Genomic DNA, 19,086 nt, shown 5'->3' on the forward strand with positions numbered 1-19,086 from the left:
ACTCCAAGTAGAAAGAGGCTGGGGCACACATATCTTGTTTCTTTTTCCAAACTCACTGCAGTGTGATGGGTCACTTTTGTGTGGCCTTTCTAGCCATGGTCTTTTAACTCCCACCCAAGTGACTGAGTGGGACTCTACTGAGATGGTAATTGTCTCCCACAAAAGGGATTAGTCAGTTTTGCCAAAACACTGGGCTTGAGGTCAGCCATCCCAGAGGTGGGGAAGAGAAGATCCCCCCCATGACCAAGGAAGAACTACTGGGAGCCAGCATGTCCTTTGGACCCGGGATCCCTGTGCTGAGAAGCTCCCGGAACCAAGAGACAGAGGAAGAACTATATAGCACCAAAGGCAGCAAGACCCGGCAGCAGGAGACAGCAGGCGTGATGGGCTTCCTGGCCCATGGAGACAGAAAGCTGAGTGCCTTTAGGCAGAGACCAAAAGCCTGAAAGAGGTGTGCCAGTGAGCACAGCTGGGAAGAGGCTATCCTCATAGAAGAATTGTGTCCTGAGTGTTCCTTAGCTCGAATTGTAACTGTTACTTCCCTAATACACCCCATAATCGTGAATATTTTCTGTGAGTTCTGTGTGGCCATTGCACTGAATTATCAAACCCAGCAGAGAAGTAGAGAGAGCCATGGGAGGGATGGTTGGTGTCAGAATTGGTAAAGAGGGCGGAGAGAGGAGGCATATCTGACCTCCACCTCATAGGAATCAGCCTTGGGCTGTTGATCTTGATTCTCCTTCCCCCTCGTGAAGTTACAGGAGGTCAGACACTGCTCCCATGCTATTTTTACACTCACCAATCAGATTACCATAAATACGTCTCCCCTTTGGAGGGAGACCAGGAAATGTCATACCAGCAGAGCTCCCTCACATGGAAAGAAACATCAGTAGCGAAAAAGTTGCACTCCTAACAGTTGGTCACCTCCTTCATGTAACCAAAACCTGTCCCCTGGGGACCCTGCTCTCTTTGCAGTCTATCAAGTGGTGGCTGTTTTCTCTTCCATATTTCATCAATACTGAGGCTGGAGATAGAATAGGGGTTCCGTTTTCTACTCATTGCCACCTCCAGGGCATTGTTTCTCCCGACTCCTTAAAAAAAACAGCTTCTTTGAATTACACACCAAGGGACTGTACCACTCTTCTTTCCATGTTGCCATCACCTTCAGACCCTATGATTTCTATCACTTGCAGGTTTTAGGGCCTGTCATCATTATTATTTCAATATCCACGTGGATGACACCTTGTCCTCTAGGTTTATTCCCTTCAGTTTCCATGATCTTGTCCTTGACCCTACTTCAGTTACACACTCCCATATTACCCTAGATTTGTAATTGCCATTAACTGTGTCTCCTCCTTTCAATTTTAAGTGTGTACTTCTGTCACCACCTCCTATATTTCCTACACATTCCCTTTAATATCCTAACTCCAACAACTCTTCGATCCTGCAGTGAGCTTCAGCCCATTTACCACTTTTTCCTTGTACGTTACCTCCATCCATTCACATCCTCGCATCTCTTCATTCCTGGCTTAGATTCATTCCATGGTTCAGTATAACTGATCACCCCCTTGCATACACACTCAACCACCTTACCCCTCTCTAACAACAGAACCCCAGCCTTGGTTAAATCCTTGCCTATTTCCCACTTCCTGCCTACTCTTTACCTGCAACCAAACAGCTGAACATGACTAGAAAAAATACCCCACCATGTCCTCTGCCTGTACTCTCTATCCCAATCACTCTCCTATAGAGGACTTTCCTCTGCCCGTTAAGCCACCTCTGCAGGACGATTCCCAAATACTTGCAAATATGCAGAAATGCAACCTGTCTTAGTCATCCAGCACGCTGTAACAGAAATACAAGTGGATAGCTTTATCAAACAGAACTTTATTCTCTCACAGTCTAGGAGGCTAGAGGTCCAAATTCAAGGTGCCAGCTCCAGGGGAAGGCTTTCCCTCTGTCAGCTCTGGGGGAAGGTCCTTGTCATCAATCTTGCCCTGGTCTAGGAGCTTCTGGGTCCAAGGGCTATACTCCATTCCTGGCTCTCCTTGCTTGGTGGTAATGAAGTCCCTCTGCTCTCTTTCCTCTTGTATCTCAAGAGACTGACTCAAGATAAAACTTAATCCTGTGGATTGAGTCCTGCCTCATTAACATAACTGCTTTTAATCCTGCTAATTAACATCAGAAGTTAGGTACAGTGTAACGAATTACCACCTAATATGGCCCTTCCAGCCACGGTCTGTGACTCACACACGATTGAGTGGTACTACGCAGTAAGGTATACGGAACCTGTGATGGTTGGGGTTCTGTGCCAACTTGGCTAGGCCACGATTCCCAGTATTGTGTGGTTGTCCTCCATTTTGTGTGTTGTGGATCCTGACTTCTACATGTTGATGAGGCAGGATTGGTGTAGGGTGTGTCTTGGGTCCCAGCCTTGCAGGAGGGCGTGACTCAAGTCCCACCCTTGCTCAAGTTATGCCCTTCCCTGGGGAGTGGACTGCATCTAAGATGCATGTTTGTGTCCTGGTGAGGCGCTCTCTCTCTCTGCATCTGGATCCCGCAGCCAGTTAGTTATCAATTGACCTCTAGTTCTTGGGACTTGAACCAGAGGCCTGCTGTCTGACCTGCAGACTCTGGGATTCGCCAGCCTACATAGTCCCATGGGCCGTCAGACTATTGTCTGACCTGATTCACCAGCTTCCGCAGCCTTGTGCGTCTGTAGTCTGAACTGCCAGTTTGGGTTCATCAGCCCCTGCAGCCATGTAGGTTGGGAGAAGCCAAGGCCTGACCCACGGATTTGGGACTTACCAGCCTCCACAACTGCGTGAACCACTTCCTTTATACAGTTCATGAGTTCTGTGAGACACTGCAGTGATTTAGGGAACCCAAAGACGGGAAGGTGAGTACCGAGGGGAGGGAGTAGTTGGTGTTAGAGATGATGGAGTGGCACAGCAGTTTGGAGAAGCTCGGCATCTGGGACATCTTTAACCTCTGCCTCATAAGAACCAGCTTTGTGCTGATCCTTATAAATGATTAGGATTTACAACCAAACCAAAACCAAACCCAGTGCTGTCGAGTCAATTCTGAGTCATAGCAACCCTATAGGACAGAGCAGAACTGCCCCATAGAGTTTCCAAGGAGTGCCTGGCAGATTTGAACTGCCAACCCTTTGGTTAGCAGCCTTAGCACTTAACCATAGGATAAACACATCACAAAATGGAGGACAACCACACAATACTGGGAATCATGGCCTAGCCAAGTTGACACACATTTTTTGGGGACACAGTTCAATCCATAACATTCCACCCTTTGGCCTCCCAAAATTCATGTCCTTACCACATGTAAAACACATTCACCCCATCACATTATCCCTAAAGTCTTAGATCAATTCCAAGTGCAAATTCCATCCTGGGGCAAAATTTCTCTTCATCGTTTCCAAAATACAATGGTGGAGCAGGCACAAGGTAGACATTTCCATTACCAATGGGAGAAATTGGAGGGAAAGAAGGGATAACAGGCACCAAGTCAGCAGAACACATTACATTAGCTCTCGAGGCTTGAAAATAATTCTGAGACCATCTAGGCAATGGCCTGCGCTCCAGTCTCTGGGTAATGGCCACACTCTGGATTCTGGGTGGAGAGGCCCCTTGGCCCTGGGCTTCAGTTCCATCTTCCAGGCCCACTGGGACAGCAACTCTCCTCCCTCAGATTTGGGCAACCCCATTATCCTAGTCCATCTGAGTGGCACTCCCACTCCCTTGAACCTGGGAGGCCCCATTCTTCTGCCCCTTGGGCATGGCAGCCCCACACTCTGGAACCAAAATGGTGAAGATCTGACTCTTTGAAATGTGGCAGGCTGTGGTCCCACCCTTTGAGACCCTAGAGGTAGTGACCCTACCTTGTGAGACCAAGGCAGCTCTGCTTCCCATGCTTCTTGTCTCTTCAGCTTCTGCTTCTTATTTCCTTGGTTTCTCAGCCCCTGGGGCTAGCCCAGTTGGGAAGTGTTACAAAGCTCTTTAGCTCTACCAGTTTAAGTGCCTGGAGGCACCCCACTCTGCCAGTAAACCTTGGCAGGAAGGCACTCAGCTCTCTCACTCTGTGGGTCAGCAAGCCTAGCTCTACCTGTAAGTGCCCGGAGGCACCCCACTCCACCAGGAAGCCTCCTGCCCGAAGGCTCTCAGGTCTCTTGTTCCATGGGTCTGCTCCCACACCAGTCTCCTGGTTCTGCTGCTGCAATTTCTCTGCTGCTGCTTCTCACTGTCTGCCCCATCTCCGGTGTTACAGCTTTCCTCACTTCCTCCCGAGCCCTCGCCAGAATTGTTTTGATGTCCATAATTCCATCAACAGCCTCTTCAAGGCAATCTAGGCTTTCACTATTAGGCACTTTAAAACTCAGCCTCTATCCATTATTCAATTCCAAAACCACTCCCACATTGTAGATGTCTGTTAGAGCAGCACCCCACTCCTGGTACCAAAACTCTGTCTTAGTTATCTAGTGCTGCTATAACAGAAATACCACAAGTGGATGGCTTTAACATAGAGAAATTTGTCCTCTCATGGTTTAGGAAGCTACAAGTCCAAATTCAGGGTGCCAGCGCCAGGGCAAGGCTTTTTGTCTGTCAGCTCTGGGGGAAGACTTACGACAAGGACCTTCCCCCAGAGCTGACAGAGAAAGCCTTCCCCTAGAGCTGGCACCCAGAATCCAGGATTCTAACCTCCCAAACTGTGAGAATAAATGCTTGTTTGTTAAAGCCATCCACTTGTGGTATTTGTTATAGCAGCAGTAGATAACCAAGACATAGCCTTATGATATATTTTAAAGCAATTTCTGAATATTTTGCAAACTGCTTTTTAATTTGAACCTTGGAATCTGCTTATCTATTTGTGTTCTAATTAAATTTATAAAGCAAGGGAGGTTTGACATCTTATGATACATGTAAGAATAGTGTGTACCTTCCATTTATTCAGGTCTTCTTTGTATTCTTAATTTTAAAATGCTTCTGATACATTTTTCTGTTACTGGGTCTTTTTTCTTTTTTGTTGCTATAGAAAAAAGGATCTTCCATTATATTTTGTAACAGGTTGTATACATACAGGAAGGCTACTTACTGACTTCTGTTAATTTTGTATGTAATTAACTTGATTTTTTTTTTTTCATTTGCTACTCTTAAACTTTCCAGGTATAAAATCATCTGATCTGCAAATAATTTTCTCCTCCTGTGCAATTTTATAGCTTCTTTTTCTTGTCTAAATGCCTTTAGCTTTTTAATTGTTTTCTCTGTACTATTTGTTTTACCACTTTAACCTTTAACTATAACAAAACATTAAATGATACTGATAAATAAGAGCATGGATACAGACGAATAGAATGTTAAAATGCACTTCCCTTAATCATCATGAAGTCAGTAAGATCAATTTTCTTCCTAATTGGTAGTTTGTAATAGAGATGAACAGGAGAGAATAATCATATGAAAGGGTGACAGGTATTTCCCTACTTCTGGTTTCTTTTTGTTTGGTGTTTTAGCAAAGAATTATTGTTACTAAAGAGTTATGAGGGCTGTGTACTTTGCATACCACAACATTTTATTAATGTATTCTTAAGGCTAAGTAAACTAATTTTACTCAAAGTAAGTCTACCTTAAATTACAATATTAACAATCTCTAGACACAATGAACTTAAAATATAAGTAGAAATCTATGCGTTCGTTTAAAGACCACTTATTATAGAACTCACAAATGAACATTTACAAATATAGAAATAATGATACTTAGAGTGAAGATTTTAATATGGAAACCCATAAGATGTCATATTTTAAACACGCACGTTTCAAAAAGGGAGAATTTTTTTCACAAAATCAAATTATATAAACTTGGCATATTCCAGAAAATATTGCTTTAAATACTCATACCATGATCAAAATTCCTTTGGTAGTTTTTAATCAAAATGAAACATGCTATTTTGTAAAATATAAAGAAGTACTTTTAAATGTTATCACAAAAGTATCTTTTTCGTAGTTACCATACTAACAACACTACTGAACTTGCAACTTTGCTGCTCAACCTCACTTACACAACATGAAACCAGATGCCAGCAAGATCCTTTTAATCTTTCGACAAAATAACTTCTGCTTCACAACGTCAAGACTTTGAAGTCTCCTATAAAACCTTTTACAGTGGTATAGTACATAGAACAATTACTGTCCCTGTGCATACTGTAAAAAGAAAACCAAACTTTATTATAGCAATAATACAAATATTTCCATTAAAAAAAAAAATCAAACAGCAGTTACCCTAATGCAAAAAACAGGTACTGCTAGACTCAATCTTAGAATGGTAAACACAAACACACTAACCTCCCGAAACCCTTAAACAGAAAATTACAAATAACTCGGGCAAAATAAACATGTTAAAGTCTCACTCTATTAAACATCAGACACACAATGTCCTTTTGGCACATCAGAGATCTCACCTAGAAACCTGATTTATGAAAAAATCAGTCACCAAAGTTTAAAACTATCTGAAAACAAATGAAACAAACAGATGCCAGTATTTAGGTTGCATAATTGATCAGCCAGTTTTTAACACTGACTGCTTCCTCCTAATGTTCACCAATTAAGGGTTCCTATTTCCAATCTAAGTGTTCATCCACTAAGATACCTTGTCTTCAGGAATACCTAAGTAATCTTTGTAGCTAAAGAATGCAGCATTTAGGGTCTTTGTAATTGTGCATTCATGATCACACACAAAAAAACCAAACTTTCAGCTTTTGACACAAGAGTAAGACCTTATAAAGGAGCTTCTCTTAGCCACTATCTTCTTGTTCAATCTCAAAATTATTTTGCACAGAGCAGCAGCAATCTTTTACATGCCAAAAAGAACAAGAAGAACTGGAGGGGAAAAAAGATACATATTCCATTTGAAAATCCTTAAGCCTCTTGAAGGATGACCCTAGAATCATCTCCTTTCCTTGTAATCCACAAGCTGGTTCAATCACGGAAAGGCCTGGAAACAGCACAGATGTGTTTCATTCCTCTGAAGGTACATTCTAGTGTTTTAAAAGAAACACAGACTAAAAGAAAATAGTCTGCTGACTTCGTTACGCCACGTAGTGGTACTGATTTGGGTTGTCTTTATCTCTCTCCATATAGTCTCTGTCTATAAGAGATTCAATTCTCTTTTTCAAATCTCCAGGCTACAAAGGAAAAACAAAACACACACAAAATCCCAATTATACTGACTTTAAATTTACAAACATAGAAGAATATAATACATCAAGGACAAATGATATAATTATAATTACTTAAATAATCATGAAATGAATAAAGTAAAATTCCCTACTTCAAAGACAAAGATTATATTATATCTTGATCAAAAGTGTTTCCATGTGAATTTGTCAGAGCAAGGCTTTCTGCAGAAAACTTGAAATCTGTGAAACGTATATACGTTATTTACAATCACTATTAAATCATTATTTACAATCACATGGTAGATCTATTATGTAACAAATATTTGTTCTTTACAAGGGATATCTGATAATGTCTTATTGGAGAACTTTCATCCTTTTAAACAATATTTCTCCCTAAGTACATTTTATTATATAAATAAATTGATATATTTACTATATGTTATATTTATATAGTATAATCAAAAACTCCATGTGCTCCTTTGCTAAAAACAGATGACTGAATTGATGAGTCCATATATAACATGATACTTAACTGCTTGTCTCTGCCTAGGAAGGCTACCGCCAACTTCGCTGTGTTAAGAAGCAAATGTGTATATAGGAATTTATGAGCAAGGGGTCTCCCTGTATCATACACACACACGACACGATATATAATATACAGTCTATTTTCCAAATAGCACAACCTTCTATTCTGTGATAGGTCATATATTTTATAAGATATGGGTGAAAAACCTATTACCTGTAAAAGAAGAGCTAGGTGCCACTATTTAGTCTCATCATGAAGTCTACTGTTTAACTGCTTGGTGTCTTCATTTGTAAAGTGGAAAAACACTTGTGGCTTGTGGTAGGAAAGAGTAACGTACACAGCCATGTCCCGTAAGCTGAGCAAAATACTGTGTATGCACAGACCTCCTTTCAAGGCTACAGGAATCAAATACTTACTAGTGTCATATGGGACTCCCGTAAGTCCTTCAAAGTTTTAGACTAATTGCAGTGCTTAAGAGCTACAGTTGCTAACCAAGGGCAGTACGAATCCATCGGGCGCTCCTTGGAAGCTCTATGGAGCAGTTCTATTCTGTCCTGTAGGGTTGCTACGAGTTGGAATCGACCCAATGGCAGTATGTGTGTGTGTGTGTGTGTGTGTGTGTGTGTGTGTGTGTGTGTGTAAACTTAATTAAGCTAATACATTTACCTTTACTGGAAATTTCAGCTGATTATACAGTTCAGAAACTAGAAGATTGTGACCAAGAGTCTTTCTCATCTTCATTATTCTTACTATAGCAGCATCAATCTGGTATTGTCTGTCTTGAAACACTCTTTCAGTGGTGCTAACTTGTTCCTCAACCTGTACAAAAAAGGGGAAAAAAAGCCAAGTATAAAGATACAGTTTCAGCATTAATTATTTCATCTTATTGAGTTTTATGAGAAAATTTCTTTTGATGCAAAGAAGAGCTGAACTTCAGATGAATCCTGCTTTGTTATGCATTTATTTGCTTTAGTAAAAGCTCAGCTCTCCAAAAAGAGCAAAACTCCAATACCAAAACTTAAAATTTTTTTTTGAAAAAGACTTTTTGTAAGTATATTTCCTTTATAAAAAAGCTGCAAAAACCCTGTATCAGACATTAGTAAATTAAATCTAGCAGCATAGTAAACAAAGCAAAATGTAACACCCATCACGATTTATTCCACAAATGTCAGCTTAACTTAACATTAAAAAATCTATTATGTAATTGAAATGATCACAGTAATAGTTTTATGGTAAAAATCATACGATCTTCTTGATAGATGCCAAAGTCATAATAAAATTCAAATTCTATTCCTGGTTTAAAACAAACTTTAGCATACCAGGAATAATAAAAAAAGGAAAGAATCTGAACATGATAAACAGCAGTTACCAGAAACATTAGTAAATAGAATTATCAGTTTAATGTCAAACAGCAACCTAATGGGGCGTTACATACGAAAAAACATGTTTTCTTTTTTTTTGGCAGGGAGAGAGGTCTGTGCATGTACATAAGGGAAATATGTTCCAGGAAGGGAGCAGACCCATAGCATTCATCTGATTTTCAAAGGGATCCATGACCCCAGAAAAGGTTAATATTCCTTGTACAAGAGATAAAATTAGTCAGAAAAAAGATGAGGAAGCCTAGTAGCACTGCTACCCCTTAAAAACATTATTTTAATGTTTATAGCTATGTAAGAGAGAGCAAACTGAAGAGGTACACTGAAGTGGGGCAAGAAAATGATCATTGTTTGCAAATGACGTGGAAAATCCAAGAAAACCAACTGAAAAACCATCAGAGCTAATGAATGTTCTGTAAAGCACCTAGATATAAGATAAATACACAAAGACAAACAGTGTTAATATGTACACGCTGGCACTTACTGGCTAACAATATAAAGAAAATAGATCCCTCTTATAGGGGGTCAGTATTTCATTGGCCCTTCTTGCTTAAAAACTCTTCAGTGCTTTCCCAAATCACTAATAAGCTTGACTGGTCTCTGTATGATCTGGATGGTGTCTGCCTCCTCAGTCTGGCTCAGCAACCTGCAGCCACGGGCCTTCCTTTCAGTTCTTGAAAAATGCTCAGCTCATTCCTTTGGGAACGCCTGCCCTGATCCACAGTATTATGTGAGGCTTTCCTGCACCTTTCCATCATAACATTGACTTCAGCTGTAACAAGTCAGTCAATGTGTGATCGTCTGCTATCTGTCTTCTGGACACGACTGAAAGCTACTTCAAGGTGGGGACTTATTCCTTATTGTTAATGGCTTAATTTCCCACACTTTGCAGAGGACCTGGACCACCACAGGTGCTCAGTAAATATTTGCTGAATGAATGAAAATTTGTAACTTGCTAGTAGTAACTATTTAGTAAGAAATGTGCAAGACTGGAAGAAAACTAGAAAACTCTGATGAAAAGATTTGACTATATATATATATATATATATATATATATATATTTAAGTGAATCGGAAGATAATACAGATTTAAGGTGAAAACTGCAAGTTAATTCCATGCAGTCTGAATAAAAATATCAGTTTCTTATTTGTGGGAAGAAAAGACATGATAAAATGATTCTAAAATTCACTGGGAGAATAAACTTGTACAAACAGGTATATCAATTGTAAGAATCTGAGTGATGGCTAGAAAATAAATCAACAGAATTTTTAGAACAGAATTGAGAAACTGATCCATAATGTACTAATTTGATAGATAAGTGACAATTCAAATAAATTACCAAAGGATGGTATTTTCAATCTGGTGTTAAAATAGAGACGGGAGGTTAGGTTGCTTTCTGATACTAAAATAATTTCTATATTGCTCAAAGATTTAAATGTAAAAACTACTAGAAAAATAATATAGACTATTAATTTTAAATTTTTGGGCTAAGGGAAGAAGGTCTTTCTTCGGCATGACATTAAAGCCAGAAACCATAAAGGACTATATACATATAGAACATATGCATATATTAAAATATATAGTATATGTATATATTAAAATATATATAAGTATACATATACTTGCAGTGAAACACAGTTAAATGTAAAAATACATATATTTATATATATATTTTTCTGCAGCTAAACATGGTTAAGTGCAAAAAAAAAAAAAAGAGCAGCTAACAACTCAATTTCAACTCACGGCAACCCCATGTGTATCTGGGTAGAAGTGAGTTCCATGATTTTTTTAAAAAAATATTTTATTTCTTCTTGGTGGTAACATACACAACCCAATGTACCTCTCTTCACAGCTTCTCCGTGAGCCGTTCAGTAACAACGGTTAGACAGTTCACATTGTGCCATCATTCTCACTGTCTCTATCCGTACTGCTTCATCACCATTAATTTAGACTCTCTGCCCCTTCAAGTTCTCATCTGTGCTTTAGGTTAACTGTTGTCGGATTAAGTTTATATAAGTAATCCTTTATAAGAGGGCTATGCTCAAGGCAAACATTTTTTTATTAATTAGGCTAAATTGTCATTTAGTTTAACGATAGCTTCTGGGACAGTTCTGGTTCAAGGTTTAATTATTTCTGGGAACTAGTTTCAGGGCTCCCCCAGTCTCAATGGCTGTAGTTAAGCCTGGTTTCCGTATGAGTTTGAAATCCTGTTCCACACTTTTCCTCCTTTAGATCAGGATCTACCTGACGGGTCCTTGATCAAAATGTTCTGTGCTTGTATCTGGGCACCATCCATTTCTTTTGGCCTCACTGTAGTGGTTTATGGAGGTAATTAAACCTGCAGTCCGTTTAAAGGACTATATTTAAGAATTTTCACGCGGGGAAAACAAACAAGCAAACAAAAAATTCTTAGAACAACAAAAGAGGAGACAATGACTTGCCATAAATGACAAGGGGTGTTCTTGAAATACGAAGATAACATCTACCGATTAATAAGAAAAAGACATTCCAGTAAATGTAACAATGACTTGGACAAGCAATTAGAAGAAGAGAAAATTACAAATGGTTAGCCACCAGGCCGCAGCAGCCGCGTTTACTGACTGCTTGACAGCTGCTTGCCTAAGAGCTTTACAAACATTAGTCACTTAATCCTCACAATCTTCGGGGCAGTATTATGCCTATTTCAAAAGGTGAGGAATTGAGGACTAGAAAGGGTACATTAATTTTTCTAAATGACTAACTGGCACAAAGACGATCAATCTTACTAGAAATCTAAGCAATTTAAATTAAAGTTGCAATGAATTATTTTTGTACCTGTCAGAATAGTGTGGGCAAAAGGCAGGTGGAAGTGAGAGAAAGCATGCTCATGAAATTTCGGGTTGTAATCTAGTAAAATCCATCAGACTTCAATTCGGCCAAGAGTGGTCAAACTAAAAAAAGTAGTTTTTACCCAGCAATTCCAGAGCAAGAATTTTAAACTAAAGGAACAATCTAATAAGTATGAAGTTCACAAAACTGTTTGTATCAGGATATTTAACGTACCCTTATTTCTGATTGCCGTAAGATGGAAACAACCTACATACCTTTCAACAAGGGCAATGGGGTCTGTGATACTAAAAATAAGTAACAAAATACAGTGATCCCTCCCTTTTTTTAAGATTATATAAGCACATCAGGTATACAACTACAAAAAAAGTGGTCAGAGTGGTTATCTCTTGGGGAAAGAGATGACAGTTTCCACTTCTGAATTTTAACTCTTAAATTTTACACTCTTTAATTATTATAAATTCCTAACAGTATGAAGGAATTTCAAAGGATATGAGCATTTAAAATCTTAACAGAGATGTTGAACTGTCACCAAAAAAGTTGTACTAATCAAAATTTCTCATTTTAAAAAGAAAGAAAGGATGCCTGTTTACCCACATACTTGTCAACCCTAGATATTATCAAACTTTTTAACCTTTCCCAAGTGGACAGGTAAAAAATGGAATATTATTTTAAAAAATTGACAAGAGTGAACATCTTTTATATATTTATTGGTCTTTTTGATTTTTCTTCACGTAAACTGAACGTATTTTCTGAGTAGGCTCATTTTCATACTTCTAGGTAAAAGCTGGACAAGTGAAGCGACCACCGTCTACTGGTGGAGGTGGAGAAAGTATTTGTGATAGTACTTCGTATCAATTTCAGCTGTGTTTTGAGCTGACCTCGCTCCTTCTCAAGGCTACTACTCGCTCCCATCTAGATCTGATACGTACGTGTACAAGATGGGGCCAACTGGACACCCTTTTACAGACTGTGACTATTATCAGAGGGCCATCTGGGCCTCCTGTCTGTAAGTGTGATGGCAGCCTAGGACTGCGAGAGTCCTCTGCACTTTCGGCCTTAGAGCATATGGTTCATAACCCATTCTGGGTAAGATTCTTCTGAGAGCCTGAGCAAAACTAGAGACACTCTATTTGTACACACAGTATTACACACACAATTTCGGTGGGTCCACTGACTCCAGAGGCCCCACAACTTCCATTCCAGAATCTCTACCTGAGGCTGAGGGTCACAGACTTGCTGAAATGTACTGTGCAAAATAAAAAGTAATTGGGTTTGAGAAATTACATGTTCTCTCCACGTTAACAGAATTTGATATAAGAAGATCCGACACGCTATTTTTGTGAATAGGAATGATAACTATTAAATATTTTTCTGATTTTCATTCCTATTGTGAATATAAAGAGTTAATGAAAGCTACATTAAAGTGAACTCATTATGTATTCAAACTAGGTATGTTAGAGATACGCCCCAGACCTCTGACGCTCAGGAAGCCGAGTGTGTTAGAGATACGCCCCAGACCTCTGACGCTCAGGAAGCCGAGTGTGTTAGAGATACGCCCCAGACCTCTGACGCTCAGGAAGCCGAGTGTGTTAGAGATACGCCCCAGACCTCTGACACTGAGGAAGCCGAGTGTCTTAGAGATACGCCCCAGACCTCTGACGCTCAGGAAGCCGAGTGTGTTAGAGATACGCCCCAGACCTCTGACGCTCAGGAAGCCGAGTGTGTTAGAGATACGCCCCAGACCTCTAACGCTCAGGAAGCCGAGTACAAGAACGAGCGGCTCCCTGACGAACACCCTGTAAGTTAAGGTCAAGTCGGTACATACAGTTTCCTTCATCTGAATCTGGTTGATCTTTATTCTGAACAACTTGTGCTTGAACTCTCCATTAAACACGAACTTGTCTCCGTCCTCGACGTCCTTCCCTTTTGGACTTTTCACCAGCACACGCGCTTTCCCACAAGCCAGAGACTGTAACGTTCTGCGTAGTTCGCTGTCCTCTGAACCGGGAGAAAATCGCAGGCAAGGGTCGGTATTAAAGGAACACACTGAACAATAACCGACAAAAAATCACAAAGTGTGAAGACAGCGGAGACCCAGTCCACGTCTTCTCTTTAAACGAACATGTGTTGAAAATACCGACACCTGAAAACTATACATTCATTTAGAGGTTCTTCATACCTATACCAGTAGCCACTTTTATTTCTTCAAAACTGAATTCATCCCCTTCATTGAACATGAGAAGCACTAACGTCTGGAACAGGGAAACTTGGAACTCCTTCTTTCCCTTAAAAAACAAAAAAAAAAATTAATATATTACTTTTGAAGCTGTGTTTATACAATCTTTGAAAAATTGTAAGAGGACTTTTTTTGTTCTCAAACCTTCTGTGAGGGGAGTAAAAAATTAATACCCACCAAATAAGAAGAAATCAAGATATTGATTATAAAACAATACAAACATTAGGGATTATACTTAGAAATTCTTCTCTTGAAATATTTTTAAGTAGTAAAAGCTCCTTGGTAAATACCATTGAACAAGAAAGAATAACCATCGTTTGATGCCCGACACAGCCTAATAGCTCCTTCAACCTTTTTTTTTTTAATCCTCCTGAAGTTCTCTCAGTGGACACATTAAGAGAAGGCACGACCTTATTAAACGAAGGACTAAGTACATAAATGACAGTAAACCTTTCAGCCCAGCTTCCCCTTCCACCTTCCTGTAACGTGCACGACTCAAACAGACTTAGGCTTGTATCTCAAGCAGTTCCCCGTCTGTTCACGAAGTCCCTGCTGCAGAGCTTCACCGCTTACAGTTAGAACACACACACCGAAACTAATGCGTGGGAAAATGCTAACTAGTTTTGCTTTTTAAAGTACTCATTTCTTCCTAAAGAGAAACTGACTGCATGAAGAAATCATATACTGGGATAATGTAGCAGGATAAGGTACTTCGTCTGTACCCCGGTCCTAACCTAGTAATGCAACGGCCCAGAGATAGCTGCAATCCCAATTCTGGTGTTTCCTCCTCTATGAACGGAGAGAGCTCAGTCACTGCTGTTGGTACATACTACGCAGAGGTTCACTTATAAGTCAGTGAATAAGGCCGAAATGGAAGGTAACTGAAATTAAATTTCATGACACTGTGGAGTAGAATGTGTAGTTTTATGTATATAAACTCGTGCAATAATACGCATACAATAAAAATGTATGTATATAATTTACAAAGCAATGCACAGATATATAGTATCTACGTAAAACATGAATTTTATGGTTTTACTTAGTGGACATAATTGAATTTTATATGCTAAACTGAAGTTAAATGAGAATATGAGGGGACTCTATATTGTATACTATTTTGTAACATGTTTTTCTCATTTATCGATATATGTACTCCTCCCTTGATTCAAAATTATCACTCTTACTAACAGCACTGCAAAAAATATTCTTATTTATTAATCTGTGAAAATGTCTTAAAGTAAGTTCCTAGAATTAGAACTACTAAGACAAAGCATGCATGGTTTGAAAGGTTTTGGGATGTATTTTGCTAAAATGCCCTTCATAAAGCTCATCACCATGTTTGCTCCTTTCAGCAGTGAGCAGAAGTTACTATCTAAAAAAAAATTTTTTAGCTTTTTTCAATCTGGTAGTCAAAAAGTGGCATCCTATCGTACTGTTGTTTGCATCCTTTGATGAGGAGAGAAGCTTAATCATGTTTTCATGGATACTGATCTCACATGGTTTTTACTATTAACCCTTTAACTGTTACAAATATCGTGTATATATTTTGCTAAGTTGCTTGCTTCTTAATTCTAGAATTCAAGTATCAACTTTAATTTCCAAGGAGGTGAGCTGTTTTGGAAACACTAAAAGGAACGTATTTACATGAGTTTCCCCAATATCTCTAGACAGTGTTTTGACTAATAAAAGAATTACGAGGGAAATTAATTTTATTGACTTAGAAAAGCCCGTGCTCAATCATACAGAACCAATCTTTTCCTTTCTTTACTACCAAAATACAATCCCAATTTAAAAAAATTTACTAGCATACTTAAAAAAATTAAAAAAAAAAAAACAATGAAACAGACAAAGAACTTACTTCTTTGAACTCTGCTTTCAAAACAGCATGCCCCAAAGTAGTCTGCCATTGGAGTTTTCGACCACTGTGCTTTCCGAGATAAAATGTCTTAAATACTTCCTGAAGTTTGATCATCTGTGAATCATAAAAAAACCCAACAATCTTAATTATGCTAAACACTATCATCTAAAGAATCACACATATAATTTACAAAGTTTTAACATTCGTTTTGCAGCCGAAAGAAAAGATGGGTTCTGTATTTTAACAGTTATTTTTCTGAATTCTATTGCCTTTTAAAATGTTTACCATTCTAGGACATTGGGATTTTCCATTACAGGTGGAATAATGTTTGAATTTGTTTAACAGTAAAGACAGGTTGTATTCTGCAGTAGTCCACATTCCCACACCTGGGCTCCCTGTGGTCAGCGGTCAGTACGTACACTGAAGACTGTTAGCTAGCAAGGAAACCCTGGTGGAGTAGTGGTTAAGTGCTAAGGCTGCTAACCAAAAGGTCGGCAGTTCGAATCCGCCAGGCACTCCTTGGAAACTCTACGGGGCAGTTCCACTCTGTCCTACAGGGTCGCTATGAGTCGGAATCGACTCGATGGCAGTGGGTTTGGTTTGGTTTTTCGATTAGCTAGCAAAATGAGAGATGCTGTCCTGAAGTTAGAGACCATCCCTGCAGGTCCACAGCAGCTTGCTCAGGCCGTCTTCAGATTTCACTGGATGATCTCGTTCTTTCATTCCAGTGAGGCCAGAAATTCCAATTATGCTTAGTTTATCCATCTTTCTCTCTTGCCCACAAATAGCCATCAACTCTTATCTACTTTCCATTAACACATGACACTATCGACTGTAAGGCATACAATTATTTTATGTACCATTAAGAAAATAAGGCAGTCGGTGCATTCTAAAACCAGAGACGTCCACACGTGAATGAAAATGTGTCTTACAATGAATTTAGCGAATCTCTTTAAAATCTGCCCCGCCTCTCCTTAGTGCAGGCCATCACCACTTTCCACACACAGACTACTAGCTGCTTGCTTTCACTCATCCTCCACGCCTCCCCAATTCATCCTGTTTGCCTCTCTAAAACCCCAACTCCTTCACTGCCCCACCCATCAGCTACAGTTTAGGGCCTAAACTGTGGCACAGTGTCCAAAAACAGCAAACTCCTTTACCTGCCAACCCTCCACAGAAAGATGCTGCTTGTCCTCTCCTGAATACAGGTCCAGCTATTAGCCCCTTTCTCTGCACTCCCTCACAGCCAAACTCCCCAGAAATACTGTCTGTACCCCGTCTTCAATTCATTTCCAATTCACACATTGGGAGAAAAAAGATTACATATTTATTAAATTACTGATTGATTATAGGGTTCCTTTCTTTAAAAAAAAAAAACAAAAAACTAAAAAATTCTATCAAATGTACATGTAGAGTTTTAAAGCCAAACGGTACTGCAATTTCTGTAAAAGAGCAGCCTAGCCCACGTCTCTTCACCCCCCCCGCAACCCCTTTCAGTCCCACTCTTAAGAGACAACTATTTCCATTTCTTTTAGCTGTTTCTTCTGGTATTTATCTCCAAATCTCTAAATGACATGCTGGTTTTGTTTTTCAGGTTTAGACATTGTCTTGATGAGGACTGGATTTCTCCACGACTGTTCTAGCTTCCAGGGCTACTGAGAAATCAGACCCCAGTCTAAATGCTAGCTATCTGCAGCTGACCGGCTTCCCCCAATTCTTTGGAATTTTCTCTTTATCTTCAATGTTCTGAAATTTGGTAATACGCCTTGTTGTCACTTTTTTCATTTAAATCTGAAAACTGGGATTATTTTTGTGTTATATCTTTGAATATCCTTTTTTTTTCCCCCCTATTCTTCACTTCTGGGACATCTGTTTGGTGTATGTTACTGGATCACTTAAATTTGTCAATTTTTATCTTTCTTCCCCTCCTATTTCCTTTGTCTTTGCGTTTCCCTTGGGGCAGGATGGTGCAATAGTTAGGAGTGTAGATCCGGAATCCAGACTGCCCAAGTCCAAATTCCATTCTGCTACTATCTAGCTCTGACCTCGGGCCAGTTATCTAACTTTTCTGGGCTTCCATCTCCTGATCTGTATAATGGGTACTGACTGCTGTGATGTAAAGCAGCTAGACTAGTGCTTGACAGAGAAACTACTACATGGGCTAGGCATTAATTTTATTACTTTCTAGGAGGTTTTCTCTTAGCTTCCAAACTTTCTACCGATTTTTTTAATTGCTATTCTTATTTTACGGATTAAATACTGTCTTTCTCTGATACAGCTTTTTATATAATTTTTCTTCTGCATTGTATGTTTTCTCGAGCTTCCCTTTGCTGTTACATATATTTCTATTTCTTCCATATCTCCTTCATTTTTCACTCCATTCACATCTGGTTTCTATGTGTATCCAAACTGCTACATCAGAGGTCACCAACGCCTTCTGTGTTGTAAATGTAATGGACTCTCATCAATTTTCATGTAGCTAGATCACTCAATAGCTTTTCAAACAGCTGACTGAGGACTTCTTCCTTCCTGACGTCTGTGATACTCAATTCTTGGGCTTCCCCATCTCTCTACTCCTTAGCCTTTTTCTTCTTGGTCTTCCCACGCACTCCACAGATGCTGATACTCGCCAGGGTTCTATATTCCATCCCTTTACTCTCCTCACTCTATATACTTTCCCTGGGCAATCAGGTTATTCCTTTCTTAATGTCACTGGATGGCTTCCCCAAACTCTTACCATAAAGAGTAAAATCCTTCCATGCCAGTACTACCGAGGCCTGACCCTGCTTAGCTCCCAAGATCACACGATATCGGGCACATGCAGGTGGTATGGCCACAGACAAGAGTAAAATTTCTAACGTGGCTTTACAAGGCCCCTTTTCTTCTGGGATCTCTGACCTCACTGGCCTGTCTTGTGCCCCCTCCCCTGGCTCTCTGTAGTCTACCTTGTTTCATTTTACTGAATGTACCTTCCCATCTCACCTCAGGTTTTCACATGTTGTTTCCTCAGCCTGACCTAGTAACCTACCTCCCTAACAATTCCAGCTCCTTTTTCAGAACTGCTTTCTCTGAGAC

At 39.6% G+C, this 19,086-nt stretch overlaps 1 protein-coding gene and 1 long non-coding RNA gene across 5 annotated transcripts in view; one reads left to right on the forward strand and one right to left on the reverse strand.

The window, feature by feature from the left end:
* The window catches only part of LOC111751687 (uncharacterized), a 61,833-nt gene that overhangs the window by 30,647 nt on the left and 12,100 nt on the right, over positions 1-19,086 (forward strand). Inside the window, exon 2 of one of the 2 annotated variants that reach the window (XR_002786785.2) lies at positions 17,606-17,767. The exons of the other annotated variant lie outside the window; for it this stretch is intronic. This is a non-coding gene — a long non-coding RNA (uncharacterized LOC111751687). The remainder of the gene's footprint in view (positions 1-17,605; positions 17,768-19,086) is intronic. 2 annotated transcript variants of the gene reach the window in all.
* Positions 6,087-19,086, reverse strand: part of CUL4A (cullin 4A) — a 61,496-nt gene continuing 48,496 nt past the window's right edge. For 2 of the 3 annotated variants that reach the window (XM_064275205.1, XM_064275204.1), the window contains 5 exons: positions 16,012-16,125; positions 14,097-14,202; positions 13,743-13,915; positions 8,379-8,531; positions 6,087-7,192 (listed from right to left, as the gene is read on the reverse strand). In XM_064275205.1, the coding sequence (XP_064131275.1) occupies positions 7,097-7,192; positions 8,379-8,531; positions 13,743-13,915; positions 14,097-14,202; positions 16,012-16,125 (642 nt within the window). In that variant the 3' untranslated portion in view covers positions 6,087-7,096. Of the gene's footprint in view, positions 7,193-7,217; positions 7,427-8,378; positions 8,532-13,742; positions 13,916-14,096; positions 14,203-16,011; positions 16,126-19,086 lie in introns of those variants that run through there. The other variant, XM_064275203.1, reaches the window with a different exon arrangement.

Source organism: Loxodonta africana, chromosome 23, assembly GCF_030014295.1.
Source record: "Loxodonta africana isolate mLoxAfr1 chromosome 23, mLoxAfr1.hap2, whole genome shotgun sequence".
NCBI lineage: Eukaryota > Metazoa > Chordata > Mammalia > Proboscidea > Elephantidae > Loxodonta > Loxodonta africana.